The sequence below is a fragment of the Akebia trifoliata genome, chromosome 8 (assembly GCF_017979445.1).
Source record: "Akebia trifoliata isolate Shusen 1 chromosome 8, ASM1797944v1, whole genome shotgun sequence".
In the NCBI taxonomy this organism is placed as follows: domain Eukaryota; kingdom Viridiplantae; phylum Streptophyta; class Magnoliopsida; order Ranunculales; family Lardizabalaceae; genus Akebia; species Akebia trifoliata.
This window is the reverse complement of record NC_141382.1, coordinates 47,351,466-47,378,589: the sequence shown is the minus strand read 5'-3', so window position 1 is coordinate 47,378,589 and position 27,124 is coordinate 47,351,466. Positions and strand designations below refer to the sequence as shown.

At 33.1% G+C, this 27,124-nt stretch overlaps 1 protein-coding gene, 1 long non-coding RNA gene and 1 pseudogene across 11 annotated transcripts; 2 read left to right on the top strand and 1 right to left on the bottom strand.

The window, feature by feature from the left end:
- The first annotated feature begins 10,430 nt into the window (after window positions 1-10,430).
- Window positions 10,431-13,231, top strand: LOC147397304 (putative glutathione peroxidase 4). 7 transcript variants are annotated; one of them, XM_086449258.1, is made up of 4 exons: window positions 10,431-10,995; window positions 11,111-11,186; window positions 11,285-11,338; window positions 13,113-13,231. In XM_086449258.1, the coding sequence occupies exons 1-4, from the start codon at window positions 10,939-10,941 to the stop codon at window positions 13,214-13,216; spliced, it is 291 nt and encodes a 96-aa protein (XP_086305384.1). In that variant the 5' UTR covers window positions 10,431-10,938; the 3' UTR covers window positions 13,217-13,231. The 7 variants fall into 7 exon arrangements, 3 of the variants coding, with proteins under 3 accessions (XP_086305384.1, XP_086305383.1, XP_086305382.1); XM_086449257.1 differs by having other exon boundaries at window positions 13,077-13,231; XM_086449256.1 differs by having other exon boundaries at window positions 13,035-13,231.
- Window positions 13,232-15,224: 1,993 nt separating this feature from the next.
- On the bottom strand, window positions 15,225-17,185 carry LOC147397303 (putative UPF0481 protein At3g02645 pseudogene; annotated as a pseudogene).
- A 1,460-nt stretch (window positions 17,186-18,645) lies between these two features.
- LOC147397302 (uncharacterized) lies at window positions 18,646-27,124 on the top strand. 4 transcript variants are annotated; one of them, XR_015181207.1, is made up of 7 exons: window positions 18,648-19,031; window positions 21,250-21,386; window positions 25,879-25,953; window positions 26,095-26,313; window positions 26,392-26,460; window positions 26,586-26,669; window positions 26,859-27,123. It is a non-coding gene; the product is annotated as an uncharacterized LOC147397302 (long non-coding RNA). The 4 variants fall into 4 exon arrangements; XR_015181205.1 differs by having other exon boundaries at window positions 18,646-19,031; window positions 26,392-26,669; window positions 26,859-27,124; XR_015181206.1 differs by having other exon boundaries at window positions 18,647-19,031; window positions 26,118-26,313; window positions 26,392-26,669; window positions 26,859-27,124.

The window sequence follows — 27,124 nt, the reverse complement described above, 5'->3', positions numbered from 1 at the left end:
TTCAAATGTGGATGAGATTGAGACCAAAAGTATGGTTAGTAGCTCTAGATCTGTTCATTCGAAGAAGGAAAATGAACTATTGATATCATATATTTGACCTAATTTACTTGCTAGATCACAGACTCGTTGATGATAAACTGAACGGTGGCCCCCGCTAAGGGGTCTCTTTCTTGATGAGCAGAGGCATGTATAGGATAATCATTAAGACCATTAAATCTCGTGCGTATGGGAAGTGGTGGTAGTCTTAGTGGCAGTCATTTTCCCTCTTTCGTGCATGGTTGGGGTCCTCCAATGACATATGTGGTTCTGTTTACATTGTTCTTGAGTGCCTGCTTTCATTCCATAAGTTAAGAGAGCAAAGAGTCAAAGGCTGATTTTAAAAGAGTAAGTCTTGCCTTAGTAACTTAGTAAGATTACTAAGGGTAGTTGAGCTCACTATGTAGTATCCAAAAACATGATCCGATGCCAGGCAGATGTAGATGAAATTTTTTTAAGAATTTTGAAAAAATTGAAAAAATTTTATTTTTTATTGTTGAATTTTAATTTTAAATTTAAGAGTTCAATGGAAGTTTAGTAGTCATCCTCATTCAAAACCTTTGATCCAGCTCAAAAAACATATTTTGTTGATTTGAGTTTATTCGTGAAATCTAGAGGGCTGCGGTGTTGGATTGCCAATTTGATAATCCATTTGAGCTCAACGATCTTAGTTTGAAATCTTATTAAGTTGGTAAGAAAACTCATTCTCATTTTAAAAGCGGATTACGTGTGCCCTAAGTGTATTAAATACACCTAGGAAATAACCATTTGAGAGTTTGACTTTGAAGTGACCGGGCACTTAAAAAACAATTGAGGAAATTACTCAAAGGACCATCACGGAAGGGTTTCTTTCTAACTAGTCTCTAAGTTTTGCGCATTAGCTTGAAAGGACATTTAGTAAACTTTTTCTTTCTTAATACTCCCATGTACTGTCGATTTCATTATTTTTACTATTGAATTCGTTGCTTTTTCATTTAATGTTGAGTTCACATATTTTTGCTATTGAACTCACCACTAGTTATTGTCAAGTTCACCACTTTTTATTTATTGTTGAACTCGACACTTTTTTAATTACTGTCGAGTTCACCATTTTTTTAAATAAACAGTGGTGAACTCGACATTGGTAAAACCCACTCATTTTCAATTTTCGAGTTTTTTCGACTACAATACATGAAAGATTGACTAAGAACTTGAGATAATGACTTGTTTAAATAATTTCAACTCAAAAGAATCATTATTGATCGATTTTCATTCAAAAACTAAGAAAAAAAAAAAGTGAAAAAACCATTGAAACTGGATCTAGATGTCAAAAATTCAATTTTTTGATGAAAATGTCAAGATGAGTTCGAACGATTAAAACACTCAATCGTGAGAAATGTGGGAGCTAAAGTCCATGGATCATTTATAAAGAAAAAGTTTACAAAATGTCCTACCAAGCAACTGCTGAAAACTTAGGGACTTTTAGAAAGAAGTCCCTCTGCAAAAGTCCTTTAAGTAATTTTCCCCAAAAATTTAGGAACCCTCCTCGTGACATGATGGTATTAGGGGTGCAACTTGGTTCGGTTTGAGGTCAAATCGGAACCGAACCAGCCTAAATCGGTTCCATTAAATGAGAATTGGAACTAAACCAAATTGCTATAGAACCAAACCAACCCGAACCGAGCTAAGGTTGGTTTGGTTCGGTTCAGTTCTATGAGTTGCGAATATCTTAAAAACCTAATTGAATCAACATATTTTTAATAAAAATAAATAAATATGAATATGAAATCTCATATAATGAGTCATTAATCTATCCATCAATAAAAAAAATTATTAATTTATCCATTGAAAAAAAAAAAAAAAAGTCAATGATTTTTCCATCAATAAAAGAAAGTCATTAATTCATCCATCCAAAAAAAAAATAATCAATTTATTCATAAAAAAATATGTATAATTTATTAAATAAATTAATAATATTTATTTATAATTTTATTAATATAAGGATTCGATTCTCGATTTAGTTCGATTCTTTACAAGGCATGAATCAAGAACCGAACCAAATTAGTTGATTTTCTACTTTGTTAATCCAAAATCGAATCGAAATTCATTATACATCGAACCAAACCAATTCAAAGCTCTCGGTTTGAACCGGACCAAGTTGGGCATGTGAGTGTTTATTTCATATCCTTACTTTTGATTAATATTTGGAATACCTACTTGGAGATTTCACATGTAATTCAAAGAAGAGGGCTCTACCCGAATTTTGAAGAAGGAAAGGAGCTTCAAAGTTTTTTTTCCATCATTTTAGGGTATTTTGGTATTGAACAAAAGTTATGAAGTTTTGATATGAAAATCAATTTTCAATTTGTATTTAATGCACTTTCAGGTATGCTCTTGAAATATTTATGGAAGAGGAAAAATTTGGAGTCAAAAGTTTAATAGGAAGACTTCACATAATAGGATGCATGACCGCCACATAGCAACTTGCGTTGAACGCACCGATTACCTCGATTTTTGTATTGCAAATAAGTAAAGAGTCCGACTAGCCTTACTTAGTTAGAAAGGATTTCACACTTATTAAGTGTCCTTGGGCTCACCTTGTAAGATCCAAAAACATGATCTAATACTTCAGAGTTGTAGAGGACAAAATTCTAAGAATTTTAAAATAAAAATAAAAAATAAAAAAATTATTTTTTTAATAATTTTAATCTTTGATTTGGTAGTTATATGAAAGTTTGGTAGCTATCCAATTTTAAAACCTTAGATCAAATTCAAAAGAAATAGTTTTTTGAATTTTCTTTTTTGGATTTGAGTTTTTCGATGAGACAAGGGTGGGTTTTTTGAAGATTTTTTCTATGAAATAGTTAAACTATCCCTTCAAATATCTCAGAAGGATCTTCATTCATTTAAAAGGTTTTGTTAAGACACACGTTAAAGTGCAATAAGTACACTTTGGAAATTGAAAGTTGAGGGCATTTTCAATACAAAATCCGATTTTCAAAGCGTATTTATTGCACTTCAACGTGTTTCGTTAGGGTAGACGTTAACAAGACCCATATTTGAGAGGTGGTCCCACCATATTTTGGTCATTTACAAATTAATGCATGCTCTTTGACCTTGGTCTTCCATAATAGACTATGAAGATGACCAAAAAGTCCTTGTGTTTTTTAACTCAAAGCCTAATCATCTTCGACCCACTAAGATGATCATCATCACTATCATCATTGATAATCATAATGAATTAAAGATGATTGGTTTTGGAAGGAAAAAAAAATTAGGGTTTTTTTGTCATCTTGGACACTTGTCATTAATGAAGAGAGAAGATCAAGGTCAAGCGGACTGGGGTTGTCAATGGATCGGATTCGAATCGGATCAGGGTTGATTTGGTATTGATCTGATAACTACCAGTTCAGATTTTTATTCGAACTCAATATTATGATCCAAATCCTACATAAACTTCATACATCTCACTAAATATATAATACAATTTATATACATTTTAACATATTATCGGATCGGGACATGATTGATCCAAATCTGATCCAATAAGATATTGAATCCTTATCGGAATCTAAAACATCAATCCAGACCTGAAGTTATCGAATCGAATTTCAGATCTGATCTGAGCCATTAACAGTCCTAAAGGGGAGTATCATCAATTTCGTAGTAGTGGTATCTTATGTTTATATGTGAAGGGGTTATTTCATTAAAAAAAAATGTAAAAATTGATTTGAATGGGATTTTTGTTTACGATGGTTATAAAGTGAAAAGATAATTCAAAGGTATTTAAGGTATTTAAGGTATTTTTATATATAAAAAAATCCTCTAAAATGTCTGTAGAAGGATTATTTTTCTAAAGTGTGTTCGTATTTCATGTCAGGGGACTTATTAATAAATATTTTTAAAAATCAAGCTTTCGTAACATGGTTTGAATTCTCGTCCAATATCGAGATGACTTGTTCGAGTCATCTTAGTATCGTTCAACAACGATACGAATATACATGAGTCTCAATAGTCACATCATCTCACAAGATAAACGAGATGTCGCATACGATATTTTGAAAATCTTGATTCAGTCAATCAAAATATTGTAAATTTTAATAAAAATAAATAATTTTTTAAAATTTAAAATTTTATTAAGTAAATAAAATATAATTTTAGGATTATGCATCTTCTGATCTATCTTATTTTATTAAAAAATTATTATTATTTTAATTTAAATATATGTAAATCAATCATTTTAAATCAAGTTAAATGATTTGTCTTATCTAATATAAATTGACTCGTTCAACACAACTCGATCTTGTCTATGGACAAGACAAGACATAAAATTAAGTTTTGAAACCATGCTACAATGTCATTCTCCCTTAAATCTTTGCAATTCTTGTGGGCATGACTATGAAAGATTATATGTTTTTTTTGCCAGGATGGATGTATATGTAACCTCTTTAATCTTCAACAACGACAAAGAACAAAACAAAATAATAAAAGAACTCAACTAACAAATTTGTTAATAAAAAGAAGGGCCTCGCTGACATGTGCCCTTAAGTGCATTCACTGTAATAAGTCAATAAAAAGAAGGGTCTTGTTAACGTTTGCCCGTACCCCAAGGGCACACGTTAAAATGCAATAAATACACTTTGAAAATTGGATTTTTTATCGAAAATATGTCCTTAAAAAAATCTTTTATTATCGAAATACCCTCAAATTGTTATTCCCAAAGTGTATTTATTGAACTTTAAAGTCTGCCGTTAGGACACATGTTAAGAAATTACCCATCAAAAAATATCTTACTTAACACGTACTCAAGTGCGAGTCCGGCAGTCCAACTTTGAAGCAAACAGCCCGCTTCGAAATTTTGAAGAAACCCTCTTCATTACAAGACAGGTGGTGTTTTGTATTTATTTCAGCCCTACATTTCGGCTAAAATTCGGAATACCTCCTTGGAATGTCACGTGTAATCTAAGGGAGAGGGTTGCTTCAAATTTTATAAGCATCCAGTCTGTTTCAAAGTTTTTTCTCTTAGATGCTTATTATGCATCTTAACGTGTGCCCTTGGGCACATGTCAACAACACCCATTTTTACCAAATTGCATTTAATACAACAAAACTCTCTCTCTCTCTCTCTCTCTCTACGAACCCTCCTTTCAACTGCTGTTCTCGTGCTGTGTAAAAAGAAGGTGACGTTTCCCGCCACATATACTCAAATGCGAGTCCAACTTTGAAGCGAGCAGACCGCTTCGAAATTTTGAATAAATCCTCTTAGTTACAACACACGTGACATTTTAAATTTAGTTTACACCCTTACATTTCGCCTAAAATTTGGAATACCTCCAAGAATGTCACGTGTAATCTAATGGAGAGGGTTGCTTCAAATTTTTGAAGCGATCTGTTTGTTTCAAAGTTTTTTTTCCCTCCAATGCTTATTTTCAAGGTGAATTTAATGCATCTTAACGTGTGCCCTTGGGCACAAGTCGACTACACTCATTTTTGCGAAACTGCATTTAAAGCAACAAAACTCTCACTCCACCAACTCTTTCACTGCTGTTATCGTGCTTTGTACAAAGAAGGTGACGTTTTTTTCTTTTTTCAATGGACCAGGCGATTTACACCCACCATTTGCGCTACTGCACCCACTTAAAACATATTTTGGAGTGAAATGCATAGAAGCATAATCACAAAATTGGCAAACAAAGGAAAATTTTGAAAGAAAATATTAAAAACGAAAAAAAGTAAAAAAATAAAATAAAAATTATGAAAAAAATATATATCTAATAAAAATTTATAAAATCAAGTTATTCTCGTCAAATCCCATATTTTTTCATTTATAAATTATCAAATTTTATTATGCATCAAATCTCATATTTAAAAATAAAAATAAGAAAAAATATTTAAAATTTTGTTCATATGAAAAAAATTATCGATTTATCTTATATAAAAAAAAAATCATATATTTTTAATCATTTTAATTGTTAGGAATGCAAAATTCGACTTATTCAAAAAAATCACGAATTTTTATTACTATGCACAAAAGATAGTGGGTGCAGTGAGCAGAAATTAGGTACAAATAGTACGACCTTTTTTTTAATTCATATACATATCATTAAAGACAACGTCATTAATGTCTTTCTCAATTTTCAAAAAATAAGGGTTTTTGTTAACGTGTCCTCTCCTTTAAATGCATTATATACCCCTTTAAAATTGAATTTTCTATTTTAAAAAAATACCCTCAAAATATTTCTCTTTAATCCACCTTAACGTGTGCCTTAGGGCACATGTTCACAAAACCCCAAAAAAAAGAAAAAAAAAATGAAGTAAAAGCCATTCTATCTTCTAAGTTCCTTCTTCCCACCATTGAAAGCTCCCTCTTCTCTACATTACCTTCTCTTACCAGCAACTACTCTATTCTACAAAATACAGAAGAGAAAGAAAGGAAATAAGAGCAAAAGATAAGATCCTTTTGAGGTAACTTTTCTATCTACATCTTATCTTTATTTATTTATTTACATCTCTTTATGGTTTTGTCTTTTAGATGATAAATAATTTTTTTTTGTTTTTGTTTTTTTTGTTTTTACATCAATCAAGAGTATGATGAAAGAAGAATGTAGTGAAAATGATTTTTATCAAAGAGTTGAGAAAAAAAATTGGGACTTAAATAAACTTCCTAATGAGGAAGAAAGTGTTGAAATAGTTGAAGAAAAATTGTTTGATTTGAATGGGAAGAAAAGCCAAGATGAAAATATTCACATAGAAAATGATTTAGTCCCATTTGTTGGTCAATGTTTTTTTAGTGAAGAGGAAGCATTCATCTTCTACAAGAAGTATGCAAATAATGAAGGGTTCTCAATTCGTAAAAGTCGATTTATCACTAAAGATGGAGAAGCAAAAAGACATGATTTTGTTTGTCATCGAGAAGGAAGTCAACCATTAAAAAATGTTGACCCATCGAAGAAACAACGTGAAAGAGCTTCTATAAGATGTGGATGTAAAGCACACTTGCGAATCACTCTACAAAAGAAGACATTTGGAATTTTTCCTAGAGAGTGGTATGTGACGAAGTTTGTTGCCGAACATAATCATGATCTCTTATCTCCACTACAAGTGCGTTTGCTTCCAATTAATCGAGTTATTACTGAAGTTGATCAAGATCGAATCCTCTTATTGAAAGAAGGAGGTCTTTCAGTTAGACAAATTATACGTGTCATGGAACTTGAGAAAAATGTGGAACATGGAACTCTTCCATTTCTTGATCGAGATATACATAATCTTTATCACAAAATCAAGAGGAAGGATTCAGAAAATCATGTAATGGATCATCACTTAGTTATGTAAGTAATCTAATTGCAAAGATAATTGTGACTGTTCTGACATCAAACTATTGGCTGAATTTATGAAAAAAATCAATATAGTTTAGTGTTTTTTTAATCTCAAATAAATAACTTTAAACCCATTTAATTGATTTGACATTTTTTTTACCTTGTGTGTGGGTATCCCTACTATTTTTTTTTTTTTTCAAACCAAATGTCTGGGCCGGGCCAGCTTGCGCGCACCACGACTAATTTTGGGGAGGACTACCACAGCAACCCATCGCCATGGTCCCCCAGTTAGATCATGAGAAAAACTCAAGAGGAAAATCGAGCCCGTGTCGTGCGCCTAACCCATACTTCCCGTGCTCGCCCTTACCACTTAGGCAACCCATGGGTGGGTGGGTATCCCTACCCTTCATGGTCACACGAGCACGGGTCCCTTGAAAAGTGCTATCTGCAATTAGTTGAGGGTCAACCAGACTCTAGAGGGTGGTCCCAAGGAATTCATTATTTCTTGGGGTTTCAAACAATTGACCTACCCTTTCTAAGGAACTTATCAAGGCTCGACTTGCCACTAAACCAACCCCTTGGCGTTTGGTTGATTGGACCTTAGTCTACAGCATATACAAACCCCACCCATACATCAATGTGCACTGTTGAATCCATCAGGAATCTAGGATGAATAAAACATGGATGTTTAGAAAAAGATTTGGTTGAGGTTAGGCTGTATTCTTTTAGTGATGGGGTAGATTTTCTAATCAGTTTCTTTATTGGGTTATATAGAACTATAGATTATCAAAGAATTGAACGTCAACTGAGATAAATGGAACTTGAGAAAAATTATACGTGTCATGGAACTTGAGAAAAATGTGGAACATGGAACTCTTCCATTTCTTGATCGAGATATACATAATCTTTATTACAAAATCAAGAGGAAGGATTCAGAAAATCATGTAATGGAACATCACTTAGTTATGTAAGTAATCTAACTGCAAAGATAATTGGGACTCATCTGATATCAAATTATTGGATGAATTTATCAAAAGAAAAATCAATTTAGTTTAGTGTTTTTTAATCCCAAACAAATAACTTTAAACCCATTTAATTGATTTGACATTTTTCCCCTTATTGTGGCTATCCCTACCCCTTCATGGGCACACGAACACCGGTCCCTCAGAAAATCCTACATGCAATTAGTTGAGGGCACCCTCCAAGGAATTCATTGCTTTGTGGAGTTTCGAACAATTCACCTACGCTTCCTGAGGAACTTATTAAGGCTCAACTTGCCACTAAGCCAACCCCTTGGGGTTTAGTTAGTTGGACCTTAGTCTACAGCATACAAACCCCACCCATACATCAATCTGCACCATTGAATCCATCAGGGATTTGGGATGAATAAAACATGGATGTTTAGAAAAAGATTTGGTTGAGGTTAGGCTGTATTCTTTTAGTGATGGGGTAGATTTTCTAATGTTTCTTTATTGGGTTATATAGAACTATAGATTATCAAAGAATTGGTTGTCTCCATGTTATGTGCACCACCACCATACTCTTATTTTCTCACATTTTACGATGTAACCTAGCAGATTTGATGAAGATTTTTTTTTTTCAGTTTGTTATATTAATTTGGAGGTCAATTTATAAACTGTCCTATAATAACATGTTAGGGAGATCTTATCATTTGTTTGAACTACAGCCCAATGGTCAAGAAAATGTTCCGGATTATGTCGAGGACAATCAATTTTTAAAAAATTTCTTTTCGATTTTTTGGAACTTTTTTCCTATTCTTTTATGATAAACATTTTCCGTACTAAATTAATAAGATTTCAAGCCTTACTAAGGGTTGTTATGCTCAAATGGATTATTAAATTAGCAAATCCAACACCACAGCCCTCTAAGTTTCTTCAAATAACTCTTATCCTAAAAGCAATTATTAAAACATCCATATCTAAAATATTTTTTTAAAAAGAAATGGGAAAACTATTAAAAGAATAATATATTAATTATTAATTATTAAAAAAATTATATTCTTTTTTAAATTTATAAAACAAAAAGTGATAAATCGACTATTGGATTGTCGATTTTCAACTTGACGAAAATACTCTCATGAAAATCGGTGGTCCAACTGTTGATTTTCATATATTATTATTTTTACTAATTATAAATTAATATATTATTTTTTAAATAATTTATTATTAATACTTTTTGATAAATTATTATAATAATATTATTATTCCTAGAAATTATTATTTTTACTTTTTTGATAAATTCACTATGTTATTCCTAATAATTTAATATATTATTTTTTGTAATAATTTTCCCAAAATTATATTATCTATAATTATTAAAAATAAGGGGAAATAGATTATTTTCTAATAATATTACACAATAAAAAATTTAAAAATTATTTATTATATTTAATAATTACATTTTAATTATTTATAATAATTAAAAATTAATACATTATTAAATACTTAATAATTTAAATGATTTTGTAACAATATAACAAAATTAAAAACATATTTCTTACCCAATTTTGTTGAAATGAGAGTGAGAGAGTCAGGATTTTTTTGCCAAAATAAGAGTGAGTGAGTGGGGGGATCATGGGACTACTTTGTCTAGAATGAAAACCAGTGTACTTAAAAATATATGGTTGGGAGTTGGGGCACAGATCAGTATGAAAATTAATAGTCAAACCGTCGATTTTCGCAGTTAAATGGATATTTAGATCAATTTAAATATTTAACACTGAAAATTGGTGTTCCAACTGTCTATTTATTATATTTTTACTGTATTTGAAAAAAAATATTAATTATTAATCAATATATTATTGTTTCAATAATTTTCCCAAAAGAAATCAACAGAAATAACATACCGGTGAAACTCCAACACTTTACACTTGACTTTTAAGTTTTTTTTTATGTACATTTAATTATGGGATTGTCCGATTTTACAATTTACAAAAAACTGTGCTAAGATAATAGATAAACATTATAATGTAACAAATATTTAAAAAAAAAAAGAGAGAGAGAGAGAGAGAGAGAGAGAAAAGTCCAAACACTTAACGACTGCTTAGTAGTAAAAATCTTAGCATTATGCAATCATTAAGGGGGCGATTGATTGCGCTTCAAAACGCAATTTTACCGGCGTTTGCGTCAAAACGCGGCGTTTTGAAGCTGAATCAAACGGACCGCAATCATTTGCGTTTTGTTTTACCGAGTTTGCGTTACGAAATTGCGTTTATAAACGCAAATGTGAAAAGCGGAATTTTAGAGCTTTTTCTATTTGCGTTTGCGGGAGACGCGAATTACCGAAAAACGTCTCATGTGAAAAGACGTTATTACCCTTCGTTTTTTTAACTCATTTCTCTTCGTTTCTTCGACAGAACCCTCACAGCAACATCGATTTCTCTTCGTCTCTTCTTCGACAGAACCCTCACACAGCAACGTCGTTCTCGATAGAACCCTCAGACACCGACGTCATCGTCTTCTCCTCTTCTCCTAAAGTCTCTCCCTCTCTCTCTCTCTCTCTCTCTCTCTCTCTCTCTCTCTCTCTCTCTCTCTCTCTCGCTCTCTCGCTCTCTCGCTCTCTCTGCCATACAAACCCTTGATTTTGTATGGGTGCTTCTCAATCATCTACCTTAGATCAGTCCCTCCATGATTTCACAGTCAAGGTAAGTTAATTTTATCAGATTTCAATTTCAATTTTTTTTTCTCTGTCTCTCTGTATGAAAATTCATCACTTGCACGCATATGGGTTCTTTGAAATTATGGGATTTTCTCTTCAAGATTGTAAAGGGAAGGATGTTGATCTCAACATTTACAAAGGGAAGATTATTGTTGTTGGTAACGTTGCTTTCAAATGGTACTTTATTTTTCAAAAATGGGTTGTTCATCAATCTTATTTATTTATTTATTTTGGTTTTTCTGAATATTAATGGGATTGTGTTTGGAGCTGAACAGTGGATACCAATTATACCCAATTGACTGAGCTTTACACCAAATACAAGGATAAAGGTGAGATTCTGTTATATTGTTTTGTTTTCTTTTTGTTGGATCAATTTTTGAAGTACCCATGAAGGCTACACTTGGTAATTTCCTATGAAGGATTTTTGCTTAATTTTCCCTTTTTGGAGGTTAACCCATGAAGGGATTTGCTTACTTTTCTCAAATTTTGGATGATTATTGAAATTTTCATGAAGGACTTTTGCTTACTTTTACCTTTTTCTTTTGGAGCATCTAACCTATGAAGGGTTTTTATTTATTTATTTTTTGTTTTTCCCCTTTGTTGGAAAGATTAATGAAATCTGATCTAAATGGTAGAAAGATTAATATTTGGATGTCAATTATGGGAAAAAAATTTGACACCTATTTTAAAGGATAGGGAGATGTGCGGAATTGCACTACCTATTGTGGAATAAAATTTTGGAATAGGGTCATGTAGAAAAGAATAATACAAGAAACAAACAAATGCAAACTTGGCTTCATGCCAGAGAGAACAACTAGAAAGATACGATTGGATATTACATGGATTATTTCAAAATCTTTAAATGTTGATATTTTATGATATAACTTTACAAAATAGCTTTTGTTTGTTTCATACCTTAGTGAAATTTACTCTTTAGGATAGATATTTTTATTAGTTTAACTTGATTATAGATTTAGATATAAATATAGTGGCCTTGCTAAAGACATCTAAGGGTATTTGAAAACCAAGGGTGCATCTCAAATATTCACTTAAACGTAGAGGTGTATGTTTGTCTAAATTACTTTCCTTTTTAAAGTAATTCCTTTAGGATTTTTTTATATTAAATAACCAAAACTCCCTTAGTTATATTAAATAACCAAAACTCCGATTGCTTTGCATTGAAAATATTTCCGCTTGCTTAGCATTGAAATAAATTTCTGTTTGTTTTCAAATAGATTTAAGTATCTTGTTCAATATTTTGTTATTGTTAAGATGAATATGAGATTCTAATATCATTGTTGTGTTTTGGTAATCCGATCCAACCTTAGTTACACAATGATTGAATTTTCTTCGATGGGTTATGGTAGGGCTAGAGTGGGATTTAATTGACACATTTCCATGCATTTTGGAATGTTATATTACTTTCAACATGGTCTTATTTCACCAAAATTGCGAATATTACATCCATGCATTTTCTCTTTTTTTCTTATGACTGTTTTAATGTTCCATCACAATTACTTTTGTTGTAAATCCCATTACATTCACAGCACTGCAACATTGCACTTAGCCTCATGGTAAGTCATGCATTAGTTGTTGATAGTGTAAGGCGATTTTACCCACTTGTGATACATGCCAAATGATACACATGGGCTGTTTTGTTAGAAATTAAAATTAAATGACTATTTTATGACAATTATCAACTTAGTTTTGTTAAGATCAACTAATATATACGATGTAATGTGGATGTGTTATGTACAATGTGAATTTTGGATTGTGTATTATGCAGGTATTTTGTTTATCAGGAAAATTCCATATGTCCATTTTTTTAAGGAGATGCTGCCGAAATTTCTATAGAATTATAAATTTTTTTATAATTTTTATAGACATTTAAAATTAAAATAATAATTATTTTAATTTTTATATAATTTTATTATATTTATATTTATATATATTTAGTGTAATTATCTATTTATAGGGGTATTCTGATCATTTTTAATGCATTCTGGGTGCATTATCAACCTTAAGGGTATTTTGGTCATTTTACCCTAACACAGCAAATTCTTGAAGCTGTATCAAGCAGTAATTACCAGATTCTGACAGCAGATTCTGACAGCACAGCACTTTTAGAAAGCTCTATCAAGCAAGCTTTTCAGTGTTTCAGATTCTGGCAGCAGATTCTAACAGCAGATTCTGGCAGCAGAAGCTGACAGCAGATTCTGGTAGCAGAAGCTGACAGCAGATTCTGGCAGCTGAATCAATCAGGCCCTAAGCAGTTACATTATGATGTTTATCCATTATCTTAGCACAGTTTTTAGTAAATTGTAAATTTGGCCAATCCCATAATTAAACGTACATAAATAAATAAATAAAACCTATAGTCAAGTGTAAAGCGTTGGAGTCGCACCAGTTTGTCATTTGTATTGATTTCTTTTGAGAAAATTATTAAAATAATAATATATTAATTGATAATTATTAAAAAATAATATTTTTTTTAATGAGCAAGTATCTTTTATTTATAAGGTGAGAATTTCAAATATTCACGGAAGAGTGGTGTTGGAGTGACCTCAGTGAGAGACACACATTTATTTATAAGGTGAGAATTTCAAATATTCACGGAAGAGTGGTGTTGGAGTGACCTCAGTGAGAAACACAGGGGACACCTTGACGTGGTGACAAACACATCATTGTTGATGTTGTTTTACTCGTTTCTTGGGGAAAAGCATCTACGGTTATGAGTGCAACACCATGTCAAGGTTTCCTCCAATGAACTCACTCCAACATTAATCCTCACGAAAATGTGGTGTGGGGGAATATGTCTAAATCAACCTACAACAAACCATATTATAAAATATAGAAAATAGAAACATATAAAATGTCAAGTTGTGTTTAAGGTTATCGGCACGGATTATTATTTGGCGGAATCCTTATCCACCTAGTGAAGAAAAGCACGTCCATGTCATTTGTCAATGTAGACCCCACCCCACCCCAACCCAGCCAATTCAAGCATTTGATTTGTTTAGTCTAACCTCTATGTTAATCCTAATGCATGGGAACATGATTTGGTGTATTAGTACACACCTTACACCCATGTATTTATATAATGCATTCTATCTAATGCTCTCGTAATAGTGTAAAACTCACAGGGATCAAAAATCAGTATGAAAATATTTGAAAAAACAGTTGCCGCTGAAGAAAATGACCACAGATTAATAGTGGGAATTCATGAATAATGTGTAATAGTCGATGAAAGTCCACAATGGAAGCTATATTATTGAACTCCTTTTAGGTCCCAACAGAGATCAAATCATATTATTGTTTGAGTCGTGATAATCTAATGCCCAAGCCCCCCTCTGACACACACACACACACCCTACGCCCCCATCATAGATTCGTAGATCATTTGCCTTGAAATACACAAGAAAATGATTTATGATTCTGTGAATCCCTAGGCAAATGATTTACTATTCTTTGATGGGGTGTATGTTAGAGGGGGGTGTCAAAAAATCATTATTCTTATAATTTAGACTGCACTAACTATTTTGTTTTTATTTGGTGCAATTTTTCTCTTCAAGACATATGATCATGTGAGAAAATTTATTGGCAATTAAAAAGTCTTTATTTGGTGCAATTTTTCTCTTCAAGACATATGATCATGTGAGAAAATTTATTGGCAATTAAAAAGTCTTCACCGACAATCTACTCTTTCACGCAACTTATTCAAGGATAAAAATTGATTTCAAACTCACATTGTCCAACTAATGTATATTGATGCACCAAATTATTTTATCGTGAAAATTGAAAGAAAAATTATTATATGTTTTCATATAGTAATCAGAATTTATTTCTAATTATGATTTATTTAATTTGTTATGTAAAATGTTAATTATCCATAATATTCTACATAGTTGTGAGAACACTTGTAGAACAGGTGAAGGTCAAACAACACAGAGGTCATGGGACAACTAATTCTATTCGATTTATAATTGGGTACCCGTGTACACATTTGAACCCACTACCTTAAGAACTACTTTGTTCCATTTTTTGCTTTGCCATATAAAAAAAAAATAAAGAAATTATAATAGTAATTAATAAACAAATGACAATGTTGATATCTGATGCCATAGAGCCACTTAGCATCCATAATTAAAATAAAAGGCAACATCAACCATTTATATGAAGTAAAGAAACCATCTCATTAATTAAACAACCCTCATTTACAAACCCACTAAACAAATTTCAACCATACAACTTCTTCATTACATGTCCCGGCCCATGTGAACCATGAAACATTAAGGGCACCACAACATACTGAATTTCTTTCTTTTTCTTTTTTACCAATCATGATCATCAATTATAACAAAATATGCATAATAATGGAGGAGAACAATTGGAATATTACTTACAAAAGGAGATGAACCACACAGAATCATTCACATTTCACCAGTTGGAATGCGTAGAATACGACTACAATGATAGACAGAGCAAAAAGATTGCAAAAGCATCAACAACAAGAGGAAAATACATGCTAGAAATGTGAGAACCTGCCATGAACCAAACACATAATTCATCAGAAATTTCCCCATTTTAACCTTCCATCTACAATTATAATACTTGTTCACATCTTCAATTACTTTGTCCATGAAGGGCACTTTAGTCAATCTAAGTGACTTACTCATCCCATTCCACAGGTTTGCAACCTCCCCATCACTCTTCAAACGGTTCAAAACAATCCCTTTTTCTCTTAGAAACTTTGCATCCTCATCAGTGTCTATGATCCCATTCATCAATTCGGTGTACCTCGTAAAAACCAACGGTCCTGATGTAATTGATGCTTCATATGCTACTAAATTTCTCAATATAACATCTGTATTAACATCCAAACTAATGGTAGGGAGGTAAAGTGTTATAGTAGTCTCATCAAAACTAACGGTTGTGATGTTTCCATTAGTGGGTAAGAATCGAACACCAGATTTCGCTAGTTGGATGACCGAAGGGATCGAAATCTCCTCCATTAATGGAGGTTTGTTGATGTTGGTTGAATGTGAACTTCCATTTTCTGGCTTGATACCTTCTTTATCTTGAGAGTAGAAAATATTTTGGATGGGTTGTATTAATATCGAAAAACCGGGGAGACAGGTGAGGATTTTCCAAGGCAATTTTGCTACCAATTTAACAGGTCTAGAAACCAAGGCTTGTTTTAAGTATCGAATGGGTCCTATGTTTAAATTGGATAGCAAATTCCATACCTCATGAAGAAACTGTTTTACTTGGTCCGAATGAGTGAACAATCCTTCTTTGTCATCGATGGGTTCAGTTTGTTCTTCAAACTCAATCTCGGATGGTGGTGCTGATTTGGGCACAATCATGTGGTACAAAAAGTCTAGCAAATGTGCCTGCTTTGTGACATCGATGTTCGGGTTGTCCTCCATCCTTTTGAATGGAGAGAGCTCATCATATAAACCGATTAACATCGAATAGATAATCTCATCTGCAATTTCTAATGACGAGTATTGGAATTCCAACATCTTCCTCAATAGAAATAGAGGAATTTGATTCTCAAGCATTATGATGTCCCTAAGGATCATGTTTTGCACAGATTTCATCCCCGCGTGCTTGACCATGTAAGACATCCTAGATGAAATTCTTGTTAGGTTCTTACTTTCTCTGATAGCATAGATTTCGAGGAATTCAAGTAAGAAAGATGTGTCAACCGCCATCATCCAAGCAAGCGTTTCGCCATTGAGATCGATGTACTTGTGGTAACAAGCACGAATCTTTAGTTCCATATTCAGCAATTGTTCAACGATGTGTTGGAAATTGAGGCTTTGGAGTTGTTTTTGTGCTCTCTTGGCTGAATCAAGCTTGTATCTCCCCATCTCATAGAGCTCGGGATGCCAATGATGGTATGGGCCTAGAGCAACTTGTTGAGGAAAATAGGCCTCGGGTTTGCTGGACATTAAGGCCTTGGGGACATTAAAGATGCAGACGGGGATATCATAATCATCTTTGATCTCTTCTTTGAGACTTCGACTGATTTGGAGTACCCACTGGTGTTCGTCAAAGCCGGGATTAAAAGTTGAAGTCTTGGTGGTGGTGATTGGGGCAGGGGAGAACATATTTTGGTCTACAAAGAGGAGGGACTTGAATCTGATGAGAGTTTGGGACTTGGTAGAGTGAGGTTTTTATGGAGTTTAATATGGTGTGTAGTTCACAAATGGGATTATAATAGAAGAACACGTTTTGCATGCTTTTGCTTGAATTTAATACATCAGAAGATAAGAATTCCAAGATTTTTTTATAAAATAATTGGTAATGGTCATGAGCTATAATATGGGGAAAATATTGTTATTTTAAGAAGATTCGCAGTCCAGAAGGGTGTCTCGTTCCTATAACAACATACGGTGTCTACGTGGCATTCTTTATTGGAGTTTAAACACATTGGGTTGCATGCTATGGAGAAAACGTGCCTATATTATAGGAACGGGATACCGTTTTGGATCCTAATTATTTTAAGAAACCGGGAAAACTTGCCAAGTTGGTTGGTTTTTATCAAACCGGATTGAACCAGCTGTTCGACGAGGTCTGACCTGATTTTTTAATAAAATTGGTTCAGTTAATGAACCATGGGTTTTTTGTGAGTACAATATTTTATAAAAATAAAATAGAATAATTTGAGAAAAATGCATACATATGTGTAGTTATTTAGTAAATATAAAACAGTTCAACCAAATTGAACAAGGATATGATCAATAAATTTGAGAAATTTTTTATCCAATCTTCAGTTTGAATTTAAAACATTGGTCTCCAATCGATAAAAGGTATTCCAGAAATATATGTTCCATTTATTTGTATGTCAAGAGCAAACTTCATAGTGCAAAATAAAATAACATATAATTTTGTAGAATTATGATTTTCTGACGCCCCCCCCCCCTTCTGATATACGCCCCTTGAGGTGGCATGTGCTAGTGTCATAGATCTTTTTCCTCGAGATACTCAACTGCACATATTTATATGATGATGATGATGATGATTGTGATGGTATTACATGTAATTTTGCTTGATGAGACTTGAGAGTGTTGTCTTCTAACAAACAGTCCAAAACATGTTGTACTAGTTGTTCTTTTAGGAAGATTTGGTATGGCTTTTCTTCTCTTTAGACTTCATGGTGAGATTTATAGTTAATGTTTTCTGAAGAAAGGGTTACAGTGTTTGTTCTTATTAGGAGACTTTATGTGATTTTTTTTCCTTAATGTTCTGTACTTGATTAGTTGAGAATGATATTTTATATTTAGAGACATGTTCATGTTTTTTATCTTATTTTGGAAGACCTTAACTTGTTTTCCTAGAATTTTCTACAGCTTTCCTCGTGATTGGTTAATAATAATGACACTTTGTTTATGGAGAATGGTTTGTGACCTTGACCTTCTTATATCCAAGTGTGAAGGTTTACTCCTTCCATGTAGAAGAGGAGATTGTGAGAAACCAGCACTACGTCACAAATTGGAAAAAACGACTAAATATGGCAGAAAAAACGACGGACTAAGACCGTTGTTTATTTACGATGGATTTTGTTGGTTGTTTAACCCTTAATGACGTCCATAATTATTGATTATTAACAACTAACTTAATCCGTCCGTAAATAACAACTCGAGTTACTATTGCCGCACCCACTTTTACTAATGCTACACCAATTGGTGTGGCGTTAAAAACAACTATGGTGGCAGTATTATTTGTATCGATTAACATTCAGACTCAAACCTTATTACCTTAACGACAGCCGATTCGAATTTTCTTCTCGAAAAAAAACCCTCGAATCTCAAATCTCTGACTCGATTCGATTTCGTCTCTCACGATTCTAGGTTTTTAATTTTCGATCTCTGCTCACAAGATCCTCTTTCGCGATTTAGTGTTTCGGATTTTCAATCATCCCTCTCTCGATCCCAACAGAGAGTCTTCAGCAATCCAAGGGATTACGAAATCAGGCGAAGTTCGACACCATCTTCTCCGGCACAAGCTTTCGAGGTAGTCTCTATCATCGCTCTCTATCTCTCTCTCTCTCTCTCTCTTCTCTCTCCTCCTCTCGTCTCTCTCTCTCCTCTCGCTCTCTCTGTTCTATCTCTCTCCTCCCTAAGATAATAATCTTTTAGCAAGTATTAAACATTTAATAATTTAGAAATCCGATTAGTTTTGATTCTCAAGAGGGATCTATCTCTGCGATTGTTGATTAGTTGGTATTTTGTGTTTCTTCTGCTCCTTTCCTTGTGTTTTGGCCTGTTTTGTTGAACATTATTGCAATGCAACTTTGAGTATATTAATTAAGTCTCAACCTTTAGGTACTTTTGTGATTAAAACAGAAAAGATAAAAGATGATTAAAATCTTATTATCTTTGTAAGATAATGGTTTCACTAATTTATATTAGATTACAGGGGAAGAATTTAAACGTGATCCACATGATATAACAAATAGGGAATCGTTCCTCAATAGTAAGATAGCAGAAACTATTACAAAGATGATCCGATAAGGTCCCAAAATTAATATGAGTCAATGAGTTATTGTTGGGGCTTGGACAGCCAGCCTGCCTGCAATTTGATAACATGTGCATGTGTTGATCGAGCATCACTCACTGGTTTCGATAAAGACTTCAGTTACCTCTGTATTGCTTCAGTGAATTAAATATTAGTAAGGCTGAACATGTTTCATTAATTTACTACTGAGCAAAAAAAATAAAAAAATGTTTCTTTAAATTACTTGCTTACCCAGTTAAAAATTGTTAATTAAATTATTTTATCATCATCGTTACAATCGTGTTTATTATTCAATTACATTGATTTTCATTAAGAAGTAGTGTAGGTAGGATGGACCTCCTTGTGTCCCATCCCTCCGCCTCTCCTCGCTATTTAAAAATCAGAAGAAAATTTTTTTTTTTTTTAAATACAGTGTAAGTGGGATTCATCGAGTGTCAATCCCATTAATTTACATACATAATATGGTAGACAGTCCATAGTTCTAGCAAATTTGTCCTTCACTTGTTATTCTATTTTATTTATTTATTATTATTTTTTTATATTCCTTTTAAACTGAATTCCTTCACTTTTCATCATCGTTACCTTGATTGTGTTATATAGACATGTGGTTACTTGTAATTTAATTTATGGTGATTAATTATTGTAATTTAACTTAATATTTGATTATGTAATATGAGAACAACACCTAGTAGGCACTAGGTTGATTTTTTCATGATTGTTTTCGATTTTATCGTATTTTTCCCTTGCCGACTTATTCCCAAACACTGACTTGGTGACTGCTAGTTATAGAACAATGTCATAGTTTCGACTATGCAGAGATAAGGGCTGGAAAACACTACACTAGGACACTTATTTCACTTATGTACCAGAACTTGATATGATCCATATTGATCTCTTTGTTGCAACTTGTTTACTGAAATAGCGATAAAAATATATCAGAGAAATAACTATAACTATAGGAGAAATGTTCTTGAAGACCTGACAAGTACCTACTGTTGGTACTTACCTCTATAATGATTCTGTTTTCTGTTCATTATTTTATATGTTTGTATATTGAAGGCCATTGTGCCTGTTTTTAAAATTCCTTCTTCTTTTAAGTTAATATATTTTTCCATATTCTTAAACCAAATATGGATAGCCTCAACTACTACTTAAACCAAATAATAATACTTGGATTACGGATAGCAATGCTTCTACTCATATAACGTCTGATTTCGTGAATATTTCTGTACATTATGAATATCATGGGTCAGATCGAGTTGCAGTTGGTAATAGTGCAGGTTTGGACATTAATCATATTGTATCTACTCAATTTAATCATTGTTCTTCCAATTTCCATCTCAACAATGTTTCACATTGTCCATCAATTTCCCACAATTTACTATTTGTTCATCAGTTTTTTCAGGATGATGATTGTTATTTTACCTTTATTTTGCGTTTCCAATAATATTGTACTGTTTGTTATCTAGTAAGTCCTTACCTTTACGAGGCTCTCTTAAATATAAAGTGTTTTGTGATTCTTGTCCATTAGGGAAAAGTAGTCGTTTACCTTTTTCCTTATCCACTTTTGTTTCATCTATGCCTTTGGAATTAATTCACTCTGATATTTGGACTTCCCCACATTATTCTATAAAAGGTTCCAAATATTATATTGTGTTTGTTTCATCTTCTTTTAAGTTAAGGCCGTTTAGTGATGCTTTATAAATATGGACAGCCTCAGGTATCTTCTGTTAGTGTCAATCTTGCAATAGAGATAACACTTGTAAGGCCTGTATGTGAAGCCAAGACTACACCAAATTAGGAGAGACAATTGCGAAGCACTTGACGAATTGTGGATTTAAATCTTTCGAGGTCAGACTTTTGTATGATATTAACATTTTTATGACCATCCATCCTTAACACATGAATATGTGCCTTAGTTGGCTACACTTTTTATTTTTGTGGTTGTGATTTATGTTCTTCTTAGCCTCTAATTATAATGTGAATAGAACTTTCGAAATTATTATGGACAAAAAAAAAAAAAATCAACTTAGAAGCACTTACGGGCTTGTCTTGATCAAGGCCATCATATTAGAGGTTCTGCACAACACCATCTTGTTTTGAATCACAACACATCTCATACACTAGATGCCACCACCAAAAGATTCTTCTTGTTTTTGTCCTATAGGGGGTAAAGTCTCAGAATGAGTTAATTTGAAACCACTTTTTATAGGGTTAGAAGTTTCCAAACAGCTGTGGTATATCCTCCAATGTAGTAGTTGGTGGCCACTTAAGATTGAAATTGTTTCCTCCATATTGTTTCTCATAACAGAACTAAAATGTTGAAGCTTGAATGATGGAGAAAATGAGAAAGTAATCAGGTGCTCCAGTGATAAGCATCTTCGAATTTTAAGTTTGTACAAATCATTTCTTGCAACTACTTTAAATTACCACTCTGTTTTCATAGATTAGTCTTATGATACTAACCAATCACTGTTACCGCACCTCCATCATAGACATGGTTAGAGCATTTAGGGAACCATTAGTAATATTGGAAGGCAATGTGCATATACATGCTGGTGCTATGTGAAAAAGTTGCCCAGATACAAAAATGTGCTGGTAGGGATACATATGCATTGAGAAGTATTAGATGTATTCATGTATATGTATACATGCATTGAAATCATTACATTTCCATGTAACACATTCAATCTCATTTTCATTACATTTCCGACCATTTTTGTCTTCTAATATTGCATTTTTATTGCCATTGGAAGTAGAAGATGGGTTAGATTAAATATACTTTGATGATTGTATAATGTAGACAATAGGTTAAAGTGAACCTATTAGATAATAAATCAGCATTTATGGCTGTACATAAGATTTAAACCAGCATTTGATGCTCTAAGGGTTCTACCAACAACCATTAGGGAAGCATTGTTTTTCTAGTGCTAGGACCTTTACCCACTTTAGTTACTCTATAATCCAAGGGGAATTACATCCTGTTAGGGTTTTTGTGGATACCCATTTGAGGAAATCTCTAAAGGATTTATGCTACTGCCCTTTTATCCTGATTTGGGAAGGAGTTAGGGGTATTCAATTTGAAGCTTCAACAATTCTGTTGCTTTTATAGGGGTTTTATCTGTACACCATTGTGTTTGTTGTTCTCTCTGCTATCGATCCTCATTTGGGTTTGAATCATGGAAAAATGCAAGATTTTTTAAGTTAAAATTAATGGTTAAATGAGAAGATTATTATTGTTTCTTTGGAAAACAAAAGGGAATCTGCTTTCTTTTATGTTTAGTTTTGGTGAGCTGTTTACTAATGCCATTCCTTACTTCTTTGCACCCTTTATGCTTTGAAAGGTCCACTTTCTTGTTTGTGGGGCTTTTTTATTTTTATAATTAGTGTAGACTTGATCTTAGGGTTTTAGAAAGTAGAGGTAAGTGTTGGCTGGTGGAGGGTAGATTATGTGCTTGGTACATTGGATTTCTTCTATTTCTTTTAGTGTATGAGATGCTACTACTTGGTTGGTTTCTTTTGCTTTAGTTCCTCTCTTGGCTGTATAAAGCTGCCAATGTTTAAAGTGACTTCCTAAGATAATACATGCAACATTGCACCAACACGGTAGTGTTTGATCCATAACCCATATATCAATTGAGTAGTCATTAGAACAATCCACCACAGAAAGACACCCTCCTAACACCCCAAGTTGATAACAAGTTGATAAAGAGTGATGTCGTTAGAACAATCCCCCTTTTAAGTATGGATTGGATCCACTTAATTCTAAATATATTGTTCATTTACATATTTGACTGTTTCATTTATAGAGTAAACAAGATCCTCATAAGGAGATTACCAGGACTGACATATACATTGCCAGCCATGCCAAAAGCCAAAAAACAGTGAGAATAATTTATTTATTTATTTTCGTGATTTTCATCTTGTAATCTGAGTGTGAACACCTCTTGTTCTAGTGTGAACACCTCTTCCATCACTCCCTCGGCAATAATTAATATATATTGTATTAGTGGTGCCAGTAATGTCATGATAACCCCATACAAATAGGAAAGGGAATTTATGACCACAAGGAATGATTATGAGTTGTCGTTCTAGAAACATGTAATCTCCATAACCAAAAAATGAAATAAATTATAGTAGAAGTTATGCTACAACTTACTTGATCAAATCATTCAAAGCAATAGCAACTTACTTGTTCAAATCCAGAACAGTCCCAATGTTGAAAATATATAGGTTATATGCACTATTGAAATCACATCCCAATGGAAAAATGGTTGCAAAACACTCATTATAATTTTGTTCAAATGGGCGAGTCAATGTTGTAGATGAAGATGAAATGTGAACACCTGACACCCTCATCCTATTTCATGGCTGCCTTAAGGGAATACACGGCGTGGGCCATTTTTTTTAAAGATGCAAACCGCCTACCAAAAAGGTTATGTACTAATGTCCACAAGATCATTGGGAAATACATTTGGTTCCATTATGACACATCCAGGAGTGGGTAGCAAGGAGGCAAAGAAGTCAACAACTTTATTGGCCTCTCTATAACAAAAAGTGATATCAACGATTTGGAACTCGATCAATAGGATCTTTATCTTCTTAGTAAGAGTTCTGAATCTCCAAGGGATCTCACAGCCTCCATTTAAACAATCTACAACAATGTTGGAGTTGACTCTTGACCTTCATGAGAGTAATGTCGTGCTGAATAGCTAGGATCAACCCACTTCTAGTAGCTTCCGACTAATGAAAAAACGCAAGCTCTGGATTACCTTGATAGGTGCTAAATACATCATGAACAAGAGGGGTGTGGTTAGATTTTAGGAAGACAAATGGTGCGGTACTTCTCTTCTTAAAGAGGATTTTCTAGTGGTTCATGACTTCATGGTATGGGATGGGGTGGGGAAGCTTTGTTTGGAACATCAGTTTCGGAAAAATCTGAATTTCTAAGAGATTGACTGGATTTCTGGCCTACCCTCTCACTTCGACAGTTGGTCTCATAGTCCTTTGAATGAAAACAGGATTATTCTTGTTGAATTGGAAAGTACCTTTCTCAATAGTTTCTACTATGTAGCTTTCATAGTCCTTTTGTTTGGGATTGTGGTTTTTGGGTTGCTTGCTTTAACAAAATCTTAATCATGGATAACTTGATCGCAAATGGATTATTATTGATTACTTTTTCACTTCTGCCAAATAAGCAACGAGTTTGGGAACTATCTTTTGTTATATTGTTATTTTTCTTAAGAAGTTTGGTACCTACTTTCTTTGACTTTGGGCCTGTTTGTATGTTCTAACTTGTCTCAACACATCTTGTGGGCACTTGCTTTGAAGGCCTTCCATTTGGAATCTTGTATGGTATTTGGACAAAAAGGAATATGAAAACTTTTGAAGGGGAAGTTGTAGACATTTGTGCTCTTTTTTCTCTCTAAAAAAGCCTTATATTGAAGTGTTTGTCATTTATCATAGAGTTCAAAGGATTGGGCTTTGAGGATTTTGTGTTTGGATTGGTTGTTAATAGGGATGATTAATTTGTCTTTGTTGTAGTAGTAGTAGTAGAAGTCTTCTTCTTATTTAACATTTCTTTTGGATCTCTTAAATTTGAAGTCTCAATAATTCAATTTACATGAATGGTGAGCATCTATTTTGCTGTCCTTTTATCTTCCCCACATTTTATTTCCATTGATGTATGCCAACATCAAGGTAAGTTCTAGGAGTTGAGAGAGCATACTATGCGACTAGCTAACTCGACTATAGACAAGGAGTCATGTGATGGAAGATGAAGCTAGTCCACAGGTGTAGACTATTGAGAAGGAGAAGAGTTGGCAATGTGAGTAGTGGGGTTGGTAGATGAGGATTTATTAAACTGAGTTGGACAACCATGTAGGTCCCAACAAGTCTCCTTGGTATGGCGACATCTTCCAATCAGTACATTTCAGCTTATCTTTGGAATCAATTGATCCCTTGGTTTTAAGAAAGATATTTTTCTTGTAAATTTCTATTTAAAGACCTCAATCTCGTTGGGAAGGAGAACCCAACTTATATAAAAGTTGCACCAATGAATTGGCTCCAAGGAGCATGACAATGTAGTCGTCACATCAAAATCCAGCATTGAACCTCACGAAAGCTCTTGTGTATCTTCTCTCTCCAGTCTTTTGAGTTCTTTTTTAATATATGATAAATGTAATATTACTGTAGTTTCTTTAACTAGGATATAGAAATATGTCTCTTGTAGGTGATTCTGAGATCAAATGTGGCCTTTGATATTTTCTTGTCCTTGTTTCATATAAATATATTGTCTTCTCATGTCATGATTTATATTTCTTAATTATTATTTATTTTGCAGGAGGCCATCAATAGAATGATTGCTAATGACCCTTCTAATAAACATAACGATCTAGACCATGACCCCGTGGCTGTGGTATGTGCATTATTTTAATTAAGATATTTTTAATTATGATATAATGTTGTATAGTAGGCATTGATATTAGTAAGTATGATATCATATCATTAGTAGGTATTGATATTATACACTTTTTGTACATGTTTGTGGTCCTGATAGTCGGGGTCGTGTTCGGGAAATAGGTTCAGGTGTTTCCAAGACTTTCGTACGTGCTTCAATTCCTTACAAGCAAACCTTGGCATATGAGACGACAATCCTTCATAATAGAGTGGATAAGTTGACGGAAGCGGTGCAAAAGTGAATGAGACTTTACAACAATCAAATTTTTCTACTAGGACATCAATGCGGTCTTCCACCAATCTCGATAGTTTTTCACAGGTACAACATTGGCATTTTATTTTTGATAGATGAGTGGACTTCTATTGTTGCACTGACATTGTCTACATGATTTTATAGGTAAGGCCTGATTCTCCACATCATGAGTCACGTTCTAATCCACCAAGCATACAGACAGGTCCTTGTAAGGTGAATCCCTAACAACGACCACATAATTGTGTTACCGAAGGAAGAGTGATAGGTGCATCTAATGCAAATTCAGATAGTTACGATATTCTTATAGATGAGGTCCTTGATAGAATGTGATTCTACAGAGTGGAGAAGGAACATTCGCTGATTTGACATGCGGTGATATTATTGATTGGCCCAAATTTCGAATAAAGTTTTACTGAACAGAGGTATTGTAGATAGACACTAAACATAAAAAATTATAATAAAATAATTAAATGTTTGACAATGATAGTTATGAGAACTCTTTTATTTTGTAATTTAATATATTCATCTTTCTTGCATAATTACTTGGATTGCTTTAGATAGTCGGTGTCACTACTATATATCTGACAATGTTTTTAATTTTTCAACCACAGATTTCGGCAATATGTTGCAAGGAGGAATGTATGTTATCCTTAAGAATCGCTACGTCATTCTTCCAAGGATCGAGAAAGATAAATGTTGGTTTTGATTTCTACAAGTCAAGTGAAGTGAAGTTGGTAGAAGATATTTTTTTAGAAACTATTATAAACATTGGGATGTGTATTAAAATCGACACCATGAAAACGGGGCATGTTGGACTATGATTGTACATGTAAAATTTGAAGGAAAATGGTTTCCATTTGAAAAATGTAAATTTTTT

Coding starts and splice junctions, on each gene's coding strand:
- LOC147397304 (XM_086449256.1), top strand. CDS start 10,939: ATGGGTGCTTCTCAATCATCTACCTTAGATCAGTCCCTCCATGATTTC. Junction 10,996..11,110: donor TCCATGATTTCACAGTCAAG/GTAAGTTAATTT, acceptor TTTCTCTTCAAG/ATTGTAAAGGGAAGGATGTT. Junction 11,339..13,034: donor CACCAAATACAAGGATAAAG/GTGAGATTCTGT, acceptor ATCAACCTTAAG/GGTATTTTGGTCATTTTACC.